Source organism: Pleurodeles waltl, chromosome 3_1 (assembly GCF_031143425.1).
Source record: "Pleurodeles waltl isolate 20211129_DDA chromosome 3_1, aPleWal1.hap1.20221129, whole genome shotgun sequence".
NCBI lineage: Eukaryota > Metazoa > Chordata > Amphibia > Caudata > Salamandridae > Pleurodeles > Pleurodeles waltl.
The window spans coordinates 548,346,363-548,362,370 of NC_090440.1; the positions used below are offsets into that span (position 1 = coordinate 548,346,363).

Here is a 16,008-nt window from a genome sequence, read left to right on the forward strand (position 1 = left end):
CCAAGGCAATCACACCTGGGCATGATCTTCTTGAGGAGAACTACCTTGTCCATCCTGCCTACTTCTTTGCAGATAAAAACCATGAGGCCCATCCAGGTTACCCAATTTCATGAGGACACAATTCCTGTATCCCTCCTAACTGCTATTTTGCCTCATCCAGGAGCCAGCAAGACAAGCCTCCCTATTCCTCTCCCTACCGTAGGACTATTTACCATCATTCCAGGATTTTCCCTCATAGTCTTTTACTGTGTTGTCTTTAGAGAGCGATAATTGCATCACATAAAGGATTTGTGTAAGTTCAGAGTTGGGGAGGAAGGAATACGTGAAGCCCAACAGAGGGGACATGTAGATGCTAAAGGATAAAATGTTGGTATTTCCACAATATTCACTGCTTTTCCATTGTATATCATTCTACGCAGGTGCTTGTGGGCTCGATAGACGTCAGAACACATACATTTTGGAAAAAGGCTTCGAAGGTAGAGTATATGACTGCTTAGTGACTTTAGAGTCGGGGACCGGTTGAACACATATAATATCTTGAGCAGGCACGCTGGCAGAACAGTCCTTTTCATGAGACCTAGGTGGAGAACGGGGGACAGAATAACTAGAGATTCCAAAAGCCTTGTATTGCTTCGTTTAGTAGCACAGCTTCATACCATCCATTACCCAGAGACAATCTGAAACATGCGAGGGACTTGGAGAATTTCACTATACATGCCCATTTATTGTGAATACTAGTCAATATGCATATCATCCATGCTTTGAAAGTAACAAATCCATACCTTTATTAGGCTATGAATGCTAAAAATAACATATTTGCTATTTTTCATGCCCAATAGATTACATAGAGTCTTAATGAAGCATTTTTAAAAACTCACTTGAAAACTGTGCAAATTGATTACACGCATATGTAATTTGTCTGCTGCTTAGTGGATTTTAGGTAGGGAATTACTCACAAGTGAGGAGAAAAACCATATCTCACTGTTCATCCTTTGATACATATATAATGTATGATGCAAGAGTTTGTAGTAGGAAATAATGTATGAAATGTTTGTTCCTCACGTGTCCCCACCTGTCTGTACTCGGACCAGCACTGTGAGGCAGGCTGTACAGCACTACTGCTGGCTTCAATTGATAACACATACAATTCAGTAGTAGTTAAAGAAGGATGGTAATAATGTGGGTATGTATTTTTGTTGCTATAGATGCTTTTCCAGCCTTGAAACATTGATTCTTAAGATAAAGGTTCAAAGTTCCTTTGATAGATGGCAGAGTGGGTGTGGAGGGCGAAGAGTAGCATTTAAATTTTATTTCCTGTGGGAGTGTGTTGTCCTTTTGTTTTGTTGCAATGTAGCAATTTTTAAGCTGCCTGAGCACCATGCATCTGTTTCGCATACAGCATAAATACTCTCAGCTTGATACTCGTGGAGAGGAATTTACTGGTCTACATGGTGGTTAGAGTTCATTATATGGTTATTAATATTGTATTGGAATGAAGCCCACAACCTTCAATTATATTATTTAAAGATTAGTTAATTTTTATGTCTAGCTTAGAGACAGTTTTTTCTGCCTTGCCAGTTTCATCTAAAAAAAATCAGAAAACAATACATAGATATAGGCATACTGCAAGGACAGGATTGTGCCTTGCATGGTATAGGGGACATGAAAACTGCTGAGTCACTGACTGCATGTGAAACTGCTAGCCTGACATTTTCGTTGGCCCTTTAGCCACACTAGTCTAGCATATGCACAGAGCGTAATGTCGGCCCATGGTAACGCAAAGTCCAGAACCTGTTCTATAACCTGGTAGAGTAGCTCTCATAAGCAGCATGGGTCTACTGTCCATGGTCTGCTTTGATCACATGAAGTGGAATTAGCTACGTACCAATTAATATTAATGAATTATAAGTCTTGACCTGATATTTTTCTGTGTCATAGGAGAGTGAAGTCTACTGGTCCCAGTCATATAAAGTTCTGCTTTAATGTGCCCTATAGTCTCTTGCACTGACAGTCCGTGGGTGTGTCAAATGTGTGTATGTGCATTGGATGTATAGCACGTGGTAGTAAAACTCTATACAGTAAGAGTCTAAGTATTGGGACCTGTGGAATACATTGTGGATGGTCCCTGTTTTAGCATGGCACAAGATGGAGGGTGAGGGATACATCTTCCCCAAGCAGTGGAGAAATATTCAATGCATCCTTGTAGCCAGATGATAGAGACCCAGACACCACAAGTTAGTAAAGGTTGCTGATTAGTTATTCCTGAAAACTGCTATTTATGATAGTAGAGATGCCAGGGGTTCACTGGCGTCTGTTGTTAAAGGTAAGGGTCTAGTACGTCTCTGATTACTGCTTCAGAAAATCTGATGGTAGCCTGGTGCAGAGATCTCACACTTCATTGTGCCCTTGCTTTGAATACTGTTCGGAGCAAGCATCATTTCTGCTTGCTGTTATAGCCATCACCTTGCACAAAGGCTGTGTATGAGCAACCGCCACAAAAATACATTTGACAGGGAACCACTACAAATCAGTAACAGAAACCTAGATATTGGATCCACATTCCCTGGTGGGAAAATGAATATAAAAGTGGGACCCAAACCACTACACTTCGTCCCAGTTCTGAGTACTTGTTGACCAAGAAAAGGAGTGCACAGCAGGTTACTCAAAGGACTTTTGTGTGACCAGCATTGGTGGCTGCATGACAGCAAGTCTCACAGAAGTGAAGAGACATCATCTGAAGTCTGTAACTTGCTAGAGGAGCTAAGGGTCTTCCTAGAAGCTGGCCAGGCTTCTCAGAATGGGACATGGAGTGCCTGGCTCGGAAGGAGAAGGGACCGGAAAGGCTAAAAGCCCAGTGTGTTCCTAGCATGTGGAGCATCCAGAAGTAGGCAGCTGACTTCAGATAGCAAAGATTGTGCACACTCAAGTTGTGAGGTGTTCCCCAGTCTCTCAATGCAGTTCCTTTAGAGATCTGTATGAAGAAGCTAACCATCAGAATGTCACTGTGTTGTTCGGCACTACAACCTCAAGCCCTGAAGGACTGGCGTTACTGCTTCTTGCCTGTGATGTTCATATGTGAAGAGCCGCCTGCATTCACCCAGAGGCTGCAACAGCTGAAGATCAGCAAACATCTCCACCAGCCCGGAGACTGCAACTGCAGAAGAGGAGCACTCATCTGCACTTGCACAGAGGCTGCATTTGTCAAAGTTGAGCACCCTTGTGCACAAAGCCGGAGGCGGTAACTGCTGAAAACAAACATCCATCTGCACCAGCCTGGAGGCTACAACTCCAGAAGGTGAGTGCCCAACTGCACCACCTATAAGGCTGTAACTGCTGAAGACGTGCGCTAGCTGAGCAGGCTTGTCATGCTTTTCAACAGTGAGACTTCCATCCACGGCCCCTTATCCCCACTGATGACACAGTAAGAACGAGATCATTGACAGCATCAACCATTGCCACTGATCCACACCTCTGTTGAGCAAGTAGCACAGGGCTTAACTCGCATGAACTGGACGACTGTTAAATTCACACAAAGGTGAAACCTGCTGCTAGAATGCTACCCTTTGCCAATACAAACGATGTGGCCATCAGGTCTTTTGAACTGATCTATGAACTGTTCATTGGGGTAATCAAATGTGACGTCCACATGTGCCTAATCAATGCCCGCACTCGTTTCTTTTCTTTGGTTATCATAAAGGCTGGGGACTTCCCAGTGAGGGGGAGAGTGCAGCTTAGAGGGTGTAGTGCTTCACTAGAATCTTAAGATGAGGTCACAACCGTGTAGCTGATACATTGTTGAGTGTGAAGTATTTTGTTTTACTGTGAGATTAAAGTAGCTTTCTTCTAGCTAACGAGCACTGTGCTGAACAATATGTTATTGTGTTTGACTGCTAAGTTATGTGCTCTCACGTCACCCAACACGGCCTGAGAGTTGAGTGTGGACCTACTTGTTAATCCTGTTGGTTAATTTCTGGTACCTGCTTCTGTACCACATCTGAGGCAACCACTATTTCATATTAGTTCTATTATACCCAGGTATACCAGGTTGCTCCTTGTCCCAGTTTCCTGATTAAGATATAGGCATATGTGTAAGGAATACAAAATACATAAATACAGCTTGGTTTTGGGGCTCTGGCCCTGGCATCGCAACTAATGTAGCATATGCACGTAGGTCTATGCCTGATCCCAGTAATGAGAAGGTCCTGGACTTGTTTCGTGACCTAGAAAGGTGCACTATTTGTGCCTTCATAGACCAATAGAAGACTACTGTCCCAGTCAAGGGCTTAGCACCTAGAGCAATGGTGGCAATGTACAGTGTTTTGGGAATTCATAGTTACGACCAGACCTTATTATTTGTGTCACAAGATTGGAGGCCTATTGGTTCTCTCAGATAAAATTCTGCTTTTATGTGCTTTCCCGGTTCCTAGTGCTGACATCCCGGCTTTATGTTGTGCGTGTTTGGGTGTGTAGCCTGTGTGATACATGCATGGTGTGTGTGGTTCCGAGCATTGAAGACTTGTGTAATCCAAATTGGATACCAGTTTGAATGTCTGGTAATAGCAGACTGGATGAACAGGAGCCCATTCAAGCTCAATGGTACTGTTTGGCAAACAAACCTCTATTTGTTCTTGTTAGACTTTTCATCCTTGGCGTAGTCTCCCTTAACTTTTTGCCTCTGTTTCCCAGGTTGTTGATGTGTGCTGGACTCTGTTTTTGCTGTTTTTGCTACTCTGGGCACTTTACCAATGCTAACCAGTGCTAAAGTGCAAGTGCTCCTATACAAAATGTGTATGTAATTGGTTCATCCATGATTGGCATATTTGATTTACTATTAAGTCCCCAGAACAATGCACTAGAGGTGCCCAGGGCCTGTAAATCAAATGCTAGTAATGGGCCTGCAGCACCGGTTGTGCCACCCACATTAGTAGCTCTGTAAACATGCATCAGACCTGCCACTGCAGTGTCTGTGCGTGCATATTTAAACTGTAAGTTAGACTTGGCAAGTGTACCCACTTGCCAGGCCTAAACCTTCCTTTTTCTTACATGTAAGACACCCCTAAGTTAGGGGCGTGGCCAAAAAGGGCGGCCGAGGTGGACGCTTAATCTGAGCTCTGCTCGCGGCCCACTAAATATCCAAATATCAGCCTGTTCCTGAGGCCGCCCGGATGGTCGTCTCGGTGCCGCGGGACCCCTGAACATGGCCGGCGATCACTGGTGCAGAACGCGAGGCGCTGCGAGTTAGGTAGGAGAAACGCAAAGCCCGCGCCGTGGCTAGCGCGTCGACTGAATTGGAGGGGCCTTCGGCCTCGCTGAGGGCTACCGGGCCCGGTGACGCAGGGAGAGCGGGACTCCCGAAGGCTGTGCGCCCAAGAGACTGAAGGGACACGGCGGAGCGACAGACGGGGCGGACCCGGCCCCCTTCGAGATTGGAGAGGTTGGGAATGAGCCCCCACGCACTGGGCAGAACGCGCGCAGGCAAGTGATCGGAACGCCCGGCCATGCTGGGAAACAGTGGTGCGGCCGCGAGGCCTCACTGAGAAGAGCATCCCGCTGCTGCCCCTCTGGACAGAAATTATACACGGAGCTGGCAGGAACCAGATGAAGAAGGAAAGTGCAATAAGAAGGAGAAATAAATAGAAGAAGGGGGAGAAAAGGGGAAAAAAAGGAAAAAAGAGAATTTGAGTCAGCCACTGGGAACTACCTGCAAATATAATTTTTTTAAAATACCACGGAGCAGCAAAATAAATAAGGACGTCCTCAAGTGGGCCAAGGGGATCCTCTCAATGGAGACAAGGAGGGGACCATGACTTTTTTTTTTTCTCCCATCCCCTTACTTGCTTGAATTACAGTTCTCTGAATACGGGGCCACCAAAAGAAATCTGAGCCTTACTCCTGCTTTATACCTGCACCACAGTCAAATCTCAGCATCAAGGAACAGAGGACCCAACAACAAGTAAAACATTACCCCTGTCCGCTGCCTTCCAGTGAAGCAGGAACAATTACCATCACCATCCCCCAGGGGGCTATAATACCAGGGACTAACAGGCGTAGATACCCGACGTGGGGGGAGAGAGTTGGGGGACAGGCATTGCAGGAATAAAAGAGACGAGAACGCCCAAGAGAATGCCCTGGTTCTCAACGGGCGGCCGGAGCAGACCGCAGCATACAACGGGACCCGGGTGGACGACGATTAACCCGGCCGAGGACACGGACACGCCACGGACGACCATGGTTAAACCAAAGCTACCGAGGACACAAGCCAACACAGAACCAGAGAGCCCTGTCGCAGAGGGGGAATCGAGACCTAATGCTGACCCCCTATATAGGATGTCTGAGACTCTGATCACGCACTCTGCACAATTTGACAACGTACTACAGGCGATATTAGACACTAAGACCTCACTGGAAGGGAAGATAGACTCAGTGGTACTAAAGGTTAATCTCCTCCGCGCAGATCAACGTAAATTGACGGAAAGGGTCGGTGCTGCTGAACTGATGCTAGAAACAACGCAGCCTGTAATATCTGAAATGAAAGCTCAAATCAGACGAATGGAATCTGAAGTGACACAACTACAACGCAGATCTGAAGATACTGAGGGTTGGTCACGCAGGAACAATGTAAGGTTCTTGGGTATCCCGGAATGAACCGAGCTTCCTAATGCAGAACTCTTTCTGGAGCGATGGCTAAAAGACATGAGACCCGAAATGAGTCACTGATGCTGGTGGTGGAACGAGCCCACCAGGTGCCGGGCAGTCCGCCCGACCAGGCATGCCTCCCAGACCGCTGATTGCGAGGTTCCTAAACTACAGGGACAGAGATCAGGTGATACAAGGCTTTCGAACTCAAGGTCCTATCCACCTGGAGAACTCAGAAATAACGGCAGACCCGGACTACACAATGGAAGTTCAGCAAAGTAGAGCCACCTTCACTAAAGTAAAAAAGGTGCTTCGAGGCAAAAACATCACCTACTCCCTCTTGTTTCCGGCCCGATTAAGAGTAATAGACGGGGACAGAACTCTCTTCTTCCCATCGGCGGAGGATGCATGGACATGGCTGCATGCCAAGGGCCTACCGGAGCCAGTGGAGGAGCCGGTTGGAAACAGAGAATGGCTGGAGCAGTGTCCCCGGCGAAAGAAAAAAAGAAACACTGGGTTTCAAGCACGCCCATCGAAGCTACAAGCAACGGACCCACAGGCACAAGCGCTGAAAGAAGCAAATAGGTTCACGACCACGCCAGCACCAACCAGGAATGAAAACGGGGACACAGACTTGAATTCCTCACATGGACATTTAAGTCCTACCTCATCGCCACTAACAACTGGGCCCGACCTGACACCATGCACGTCTGATGGCATATGAAATAAAACAGATGGACTGGACGCACCAAAATTCTGAGCTCATGAGGCCACAAACAAACACTACGAGACATAAATGGTTTTAATAAATTGGCACAGGGAAGGGAAGCTCGAGAAGAAGGACTCGGATGTGCTATGTTTCCGCTGACTGCGAGGGTACCAGACCAGAACCCAGAAAAGAGAACCCGATTAATTGCTACACGGGGGTGCCGAGCGCGGTCGAATATGGACGGGTGTCCGGGCGGCTGAGACCCTCAGGAAGACACGATCATCTATGTGGGCCACAAGCTATCGTTGACTCGAATTCTCACTAACCACGCCCTCGCACCCACATGGGCTACCGAATGGACCTAGATTGGAGTAACGTATTTAACGTATTTGCTGGCACCGGTTTTGCTATACAGTTTATTGATGTTTTGTTTATTGTAAGTTATAATACATGTTTACACCTTTCCTTACATGTGCCATGTGCTCTGCGCTCGGAGTGGGGGGGATGGTTGAGGGGTGGGACCTCGGACTGGGGGGGGGATACTGACTGACGGAGAGGGGTTACAAAGTACAGTCAACTTGAAATTATGACTATATATAATATTCTCACCTGGAATGTGAGAGGGATGGCTACTGCCTCCAAATGCAGCAGAATATATAACTACCTTAAGAGACATGCAATACATATTGCAATACTTCAGGAGACACACCTTACAAAAGATGAACTAGGCAGGGTTGACAGTAAATGGCTGGGAACAATATATGGCACTCAGACATCAACATACGCAAAAGGGGTGTTGGTATGGGTAGCTCCTGGGGTACCCTACTCAATCAAACGCACACAAATAGACAAGGAAGGCAGATATGTTCACTTGGGGGGAGAATTGGACCGTAAACAATTGACCATAACAGGAATATATGCACCCAATATTAAACAGGGAGATTTTTTATTATCCACCTATGCAGCCCTAACATTGGACCCGTCAATACCCAGCATTTGGGGGGGGAGATTTCAATTGCGTTCCGGATGTAAATATAGACAGGTCTCACCCTCGGCTTGAGGGTGCTCAAAGTAGAAGACTCTCTCAGGTGCTGCGAACATGGCTGACAAAAAGGAGACTCCATGATGTTTGGAGGGTCCTACACCCCACAGACAGAGAATACTCCTTCTTCTCACCGGTACACCAACTCCACACCCGGATAGATTTGTTATTATGCTCCAGCGAACTCACTCAACTCATGGACAAAGCAACATACCGAGCTAAAACTATATCAGACCACATCCCCCTAGTTACCGCAATGCGATGGGGTAGAACAATGACACGTATTCCTACCTGGCGCCTGCAACCCTCTCTATTATGGGATCCCCCCTTTCGCGCCGAGCTAGCAGAGGGTATAGAATCATATTTTAAGATAAACGCAAAATCGGCATCATCGAGAGCAGTCGAATGGGATGGGCATAAGGTAGTAATGCGAGGTTTATGTATGTCGGCGTCAGGCGGAGTCAGACGTACGCTGATCGCGGAACTACAAGATGTAGAGGGGAGACTGCGGGAAGCAGAGAAGGGGGTGGAAAGAGGCGGGGGAGACATGAAAGAAGTGACTGAATTAAAGGCACAATGGACCGAGACTGATGTGCGCTTGAGGAAGTTTGACTACCGGCACTACACGGCAAGATTACATGCAGAGGGGGACAGATCCAGCAGATTGCTATCATGGCTGGTAAAAAATGAGCAACAACACTCCACCATAAACGCCATTCAGTTAGATACGGGCGACATAGTCAATACACAAAGGGAGATTAATGAGGCCTTTAAACAATATTATGCCACTTTGTATAAAGTGCCCCCCCCCGTCGGAGGAACAGTTGGGAGAATTTCTACAAGCATCCCGGCTGACCCGCCTGATGGAAGCACAATTATTAGATTTGGATAAACCAATAGAAACAGAAGAGATTCAACAAGCCCTGAAGCAAATGGCCCATAATAAAGCCCCAGGCGGAGACGGCCTCCCAGCAGAGTACTATCAATTTTCTCAGCGCAGACGATAAAACCATAATTAGAAATGCTGCCAGAAGCATACCAAAAAGGTCACTTACCAGAATCACAATGTGAGGCAATTATTGTGGTTCTCCACAAAAAAGGACACGACCCTCTGAATGTCAGGTCCTATCGACCCTTATCTCTGCTGAATTCTGACTGCAAATTGCTAGGGAAGGTGTTGGCAAATTGTCTCCTCCCGATGATTCCGGCACTAATCCACCCAGATCAATCGAGTTTCATACCCAGCCGCAGTACTAACATCAACATCAGGTGCCTCTTAAGATTAATAGCAGAGATCCCGGAATTAGACCATTCACGAACGGCGGTCTCACTAGATGTTGAAAAAGCATTCGACAAACTAGGCTGGGCATACCTATTGGAAACGCTTAAATGTATGGGTTTCGGAAACACATTTACGAGATGGGTAGCAACGCTGTATGCAGATCCGAAGGCAAGAGTTAAGACAGGTGGGATTATATCAGAGAGATTCACGATTAGCAGAGGCACCAGACAAGGTTGCCCATTATCACCACTCCTGTTTGCATTGGCAATCGAGCCGCTTGCGGCTCGACTACGTTGTGAAGCTCCATGATGGGGTATCCCCGCTGGGGGTGAACACAAAATCATCTCCCTATACGCAGATGATGCATTAATATATCTGCGCAACCGATCTGAATCGCTGCCGGACCTACTACAACTATTAGATATATTTGGAGACATATCAGGCCTACGGGTAAACTGGCCAAAGTAATTCCTGTTCCCATTGCAACAGATTCCAAACCCCCCAGAGAGAAACCTCCCCCGCACATAATTTACAATGGTGTTAAACCACTTTCAGATATCTAGGAGTGCAAATATACCATGACGAATTGGACCTCAGAGAGGGAAATTTAGATAGGATGATCAGATCTATCAGAAGCTCGATACCCTTTTGGTGTTCACTCCCACTCTCACCATAGGAAGAGTAGCAATAGCTAAAATGATCATATTACCCAGGATCCTATACTATCTGTCGGCTTTACCGCTAAAACTCCCCAAAAACTACTTTGCGCCTCTGTCCAGTCTACTGACAGATTTGTTATGGGATGGAGGATGCTGTTGCGTGGCGCTAGATAAGACTTATATGGAACTGGAAAAGGGGGGGCTGGGAGTACCACAACTCGAATTATACTATGAGGCGGCACAAATACACTGGATCATGGATTGGATGTGCAACCCAAAAGGCTCAGAGGGACAAATGGTATATGCACAGCTAGGACACTCAGACGTGTTCAGGTGGCACATAGGCCAAGAAAACCCACTGCCCTGTAGTAATATTTTGATGGGAGTGGCGGAATGAGTGTGGCGCTGATATGTGATAAAAAAAAGAGCAGACAACACCATACTCATCCAAGATCCCATTGCTTGCCACTCCTGGCGCAAATAAAATAAAAAGACAGTTTAAATTGTCCACCTGGGTCGACAAGGGAGCACAAACTATCGGAGAAATATTCGAGGAGGGACACTTCCAATCGTTTGAGACACTGACAAACACATATGACTTAGGAAGGGGCGAATTTCTCACACACATGGCACTGCAGCAGGCAGTGCGCAATACATGGGGAAATGGCAATAGTGAACCGCACACATCAACGGTACTTCACGAATTACTACTAGGCGTGGGTGAGCAATCGGATATATCTTGGATACACAAGATATTACAGGATTACCCTGAGGAGATACAATCACAGGCTAAAACTAGATGGGAAGCGGCCCTGCTAACACCGTTACCCACGCAAAAGTGGAATACAGCGCTCGCAACTACACGGGAAGTATTGAGAAACGCCCATTTCCGATACACCCAATTCATTTACCTACACCAGACATACCTCACCCCGGCCAGGATAAAACGCATGTTCCCACAGTGAACACCAGACTGCCCGAGGTGCAGATCCTTGGAGGCTGACTTTTTACATATGACATGGAGTTGCCCACCAGTTATCCGCATATGGCAGGAGGTAATGACGCAGACGGCTGGCTGGTCGAGATTGCCCCTACTCCCGACTCCGGAGTCCTGCCTATTGGGGATACGCCCACGGCGAGGAAAGGACAGACAAAAACATTGGTTTGCTGACCTTGCGTTCGTTTTACTCAAACGACTAAGAGCGATACAATGGAAATCGCCCAGCACACCAGATATACACCTATGGACATCAGAATTATTGCACTGGGCCAGGGCAGAAGCGCAAATAATACACGAAATGCGCGACAGCGGAATGGAAATCAAGGGGACGGATATATGGGACAGAGCAGCTGGAACAAAAAGATGACACTCGACCTCCATGAGTTAACCACACCTCAGTTATAAACATTTACACAAATCATCTTCTTGCCTAGTTCGGAATCCTTTAGAAATGGGTAGCTCACATTCTCCCTTCCCCCTCCTCCCCCTCCCCTCCCCCTCATAGACTCCGGTCCCCACAGCTCCTCCCTCCTACACAATGTGGAACACGGACTGGGTCGATAGCACATGATAACACTTTTAAATGGCGCTTCAATGTTAACTTTCTTCTTTCTCTCATTCTTCCTTTCTATTATTTTTTATTGTTAATCGAAGGATCTGCTAAGTTATACAGCGGACAACAGAGTTGTCCTAGACGCAAGATAGACCGTTGCAATAACTCGATGTTATGTTTAAAGCAATGTGAAATATGTGATAAAATCAATAAACAGATAAAAAAAAAAAAAGCCACCCCTAAGTTAGGCCCTAGGTAGCTCCAGGGGCGGGGGTCAGTGTATGGTTAAGGTAGGACATATAGTAATGTGTTTTATATATGTCCTGACAGTGAAATACTGCTAAATTCGTTTTTCACTGTTGCAAGGCGTGTCCCTCTCATAGGTTAACATTGGGGCTGCCTTTAAATATGATTAAAGTGAAGATTTCCTTTGGGAGGGGATAGACATGTGGAGTTTGGGGTCTCTGAACTCACAATTTAAAAATACATCTTCTAGTAAAGTCGATTTTGAGATTGTGTATTTGAAAATGCTACTTTTAGAAAGTGAGCATTTTCTTGCTTAAACCATTTCTGTGACTCTGCCTGTTTGTGGATTCCCTGTCTGGGTCAGTTTGACAGTTGGGCTGGTTGCACCTCTCACTAGACAGTGACACAATGGGAGCTGGGGTGTAGTCTGCATTTCCTGATGAGCCATCTGTGCTAGGAGGGCAGGGAGGAGTGGTCACTCACCTGAAAGGGCTATGCCTGCCCTTACACAATGCAGTCTTCCACCCCCTGGTGTGGGTCTGGGGCCTGGCCTGGGCAAGGCAGGATTTTACAAACAAGAGACTTTGCTTTGAAGTAAGCCTACTTCAAAGGGTAAAATGGGTATAAGAAGGGCACCCAAACCCACAGACTTTAGAACACTTCTGGAAACCAAGAGGAACCTCTGCCTGGAGAAGAGCTGAGGAAGAAGAGCTGCCCTGCCTGTAACTGTGCTTTGTGGAGCTATCCTGCTGTTGCTACTTCTGCCTGTGCTAGAGGACAAAGACTGGACTTTGTGTGCCTTCCATCTTGTGAAGAACTCTCCAAGGGCTTGATTTAGAGTTTGCTTCCTGTGATTTGAAGTCTCAGGGACAGCAAAGACTTCTCTCTGCCAGCACCTGGAGTCTCTGCTGAGACTCCTATTCTGCCAAGTGGTGCCCATCCAGTTCCTGGGGCCCTGAAAGGAGAAGCTGACAGGACAAGAGTGAGAAATCTACGCACCGACAGCCATGCGGGGAAAAGATCGACGCAACTCCACTCCGCTGCTGAAAAATCGACACACCACCGGCTTCGCAGCAGAAAATCAACAATTGCGTGCAGCGCGACTGAAAGATTGACGCACACGGCTGGAAAAATGACGCGCAGCATTGCTGACATAGGCTGGTGAGATCGCAACCCGCGCTGCGTGGTTTTCGGATTATCGTGCGGCTGGATTTCCAACGCAAACGCCGCTGGGCGTGTAAAAATGACAATGCCTGCCTGGACCCGAGTGTGCTGACCGGAACAACGCATCGCTCTCCTGCGGAGAGAAGAAATGACGCAGGCCGACCCGACTAAATGAGAAACGATGTAAGGTCCCGCTCGTGAATGATATTGACACATCGCAAGCCCTTTTTGACGCACACTAGCACGTGCTGTTTTTTTTTTTTGACGCACCCAGTTACATTTTCACGCTAACAGCGTTAACGTTGTGTTTAAAACTACATGAAGACTCTTTTTGGTTTTTAATTGATAACTTGACTTGTGTACTGTGGGTTTATGTCATTTTGGTCTTGTTTTGTTTAGATAAATATTTTCTGTTTCATTTTGTAGTGTTTTCATTAAGTTACTGTGTGTGTTTTGGTACAAATACTTTACACCTAGCACTTTGAAGTTAAGCCTGCCTGCTCGTGCCAGGCCAGTAAGGGGGTGAGCAGGGGTTAGCTGAGGCTAATTCTCTTTTACCCTAACTAGAGTGAGGGTCCTTGCTTGGACAGGGGGTAACCTGACTGCCAACCAAAGACCCCATTTCTAACAGGTCTCCAGCCAGGTGACCCACCAAACCTGGACTTCCTCTAGCTCCCACCAACTCAACTCAACCAGAAACCTATGCTGCTTAACCAACAGCTTGATCTCCATAGCCAGCCAAGTCAACATGGAAGCAGCGATGTCCTTCCAGCCTCTCAAGTTACTCAGGGTAATATTCAATTGGCTCTGACTGGACATCAGCAGAACAGTGACCAAATCCCTCATCTCCCGCAGACTAGGCTACTACAGTGCACTATACATTGGTATCTACCAAGCTTATCAGAAGACTCCAAGTTGTACAAAACACGGCTACCAGACTCGTACTCCAAGTGCCTTAAGGACCTACACTGGCTTCCTATTGAAAAGCACACTACCTTTAAACTCCTCACCTGTGCATACAAGGCACAATGCAACCTAGACCAAGCTTACCTCAACGCTGCATCTGCTGCTAAATCCCTTAAGACCCCTCAGGTAGGCTTGCCTAGTCCTCGCCCACATCCCCTCATTTTGACAGGCTAAAGCTTCTTCTCGCACATTGCCACCAGTGCCTGGAATAAGCACCCACTCCCTATAAAGGTAGTCAGCGCCTGCCTTAAATTCCGAAAAAAGCTGAAAACCTTGCTTTTAAACTATTCTCTCAGAAAACTCAATTTGCACCTTCTAGGGCACCTCAATATACTCCCGGGCGATGAACATGCTATACAAATCCTAATCGCATCACATGATGTACCATAGGCCTGGCCTCTTTATATACGATAGACTTAAGGTTATTTCACCAGACAGTCGAAGTGTATTGCTGAATTCCTGAAGCTAGAGGGAAAAACCTTAGACACTAAAGTGGGTCAGAGGAGACAGGCCTCCTTTGAACATTTTAATAGGCCTTTTGATAGCAAGACGCTGCTTATTCGTCTTTCTGAACACTGCCATTTGCTAGATGGTACGAGACAGTGATGGGACTGCAGGATCTGTTGTGTAGAGGTGAAGAAACTCTTAGGTGAGACCTGCTCTGTTGTCCTTCCCTGATTATCCTTCAGTAGGCTGTTTGCAGCCAAGTGCTGAAACCTCACACCTTGATTTTTCTCCATTGTGAGCACTCCAGCCTGGAAACTACCCTGCTGTGAGAAACATCACTCTACACAAAAGCTGTGTCTGCAGAACAGCCTGCAAAGGACACTTGAAAGTTAAGCTATCCTAAACTATTTCTGCAGTTGCAGACAGTGCAGACATATCTCCTGTCTGAGTTTGGTATATAAAAGTGGGAGCTCACTACCCTACCAGTTGTTCCAGTTCCAAGTCCTCTATGGCCAAAGAAGGCAGTGTTCCACAGAGAACTCAGAGGATTACTGGGCAACCAGAGCTGGTGTCTGCCTGACAGGCGGCTTCCAAGAGGTGAGGGGACATCCCCAGAAAATGGATTTCCTGCTGGAAGAGATGTGTATCTGTCCATAAGTGCCTAGAAGCCTTCCTGCTGAAGAGAGGGAAGGAGTCTGACAACCCTGCAGGTGGAATATCAATCCAGGAAAATCAAGGTGTAGAGTGTTCCAAGTGTATGAGGGGGTACCAGGTACAAAAGGATTGAGGAGAGCATTCTTGTTTGGATCCCACTGTCTATGGGCCTGCAGCCCCTCAAACCTGGTTCCTGGCAGGATCCCAGAACAGTGTGACCCGACTTGTTGAAGCCTGGTCGGAGACGCGATTATGTATCGCAGTGAGCAACATGCGTATGCAACTGCCTAGAGTGATTAATCTGTGCATGGTTGTCACTGCCCAGAGTGATCAACCTGTTTGTGGCCGCGATTGCCCAGAATGATTTGTCTGTGCATGACAGTGACTGCCCAGAGTGATCCGCTTGTACATGGCTGCAATTGCTGACCTGTGCAGGGCAAAATATTCTGACGTCTCAGTCGGAAGAGGCTGCACCTGAGGCCATCACCAAAGATCCTAACTGCTGCGACACTCAGCAGAGGGTCGATAGGTATCATAACCACTCAGGACTGCCACCCCTGCTTCTGCTAGTTGCATTGCATGAGGGTGGTCCCAGCAGATTAAGTTAGACTCGTGGATGATGGTGCTGCCTGACATGCTACCCCTCAGGA

The 16,008-nt window shown here is 46.9% G+C and overlaps 1 protein-coding gene across 2 annotated transcripts in view; it reads left to right on the forward strand.

Annotated features, from left to right (window-relative positions):
• Window positions 1-16,008, forward strand: part of MEGF11 (multiple EGF like domains 11) — a 1,692,327-nt gene that overhangs the window by 1,610,293 nt on the left and 66,026 nt on the right. Inside the window, exon 21 of one of the 2 annotated variants that reach the window (XM_069222897.1) lies at window positions 420-476. The exons of the other annotated variant lie outside the window; for it this stretch is intronic. Coding sequence (XP_069078998.1) covers window positions 420-476 — 57 coding nt within the window. The remainder of the gene's footprint in view (window positions 1-419; window positions 477-16,008) is intronic. 2 annotated transcript variants of the gene reach the window in all.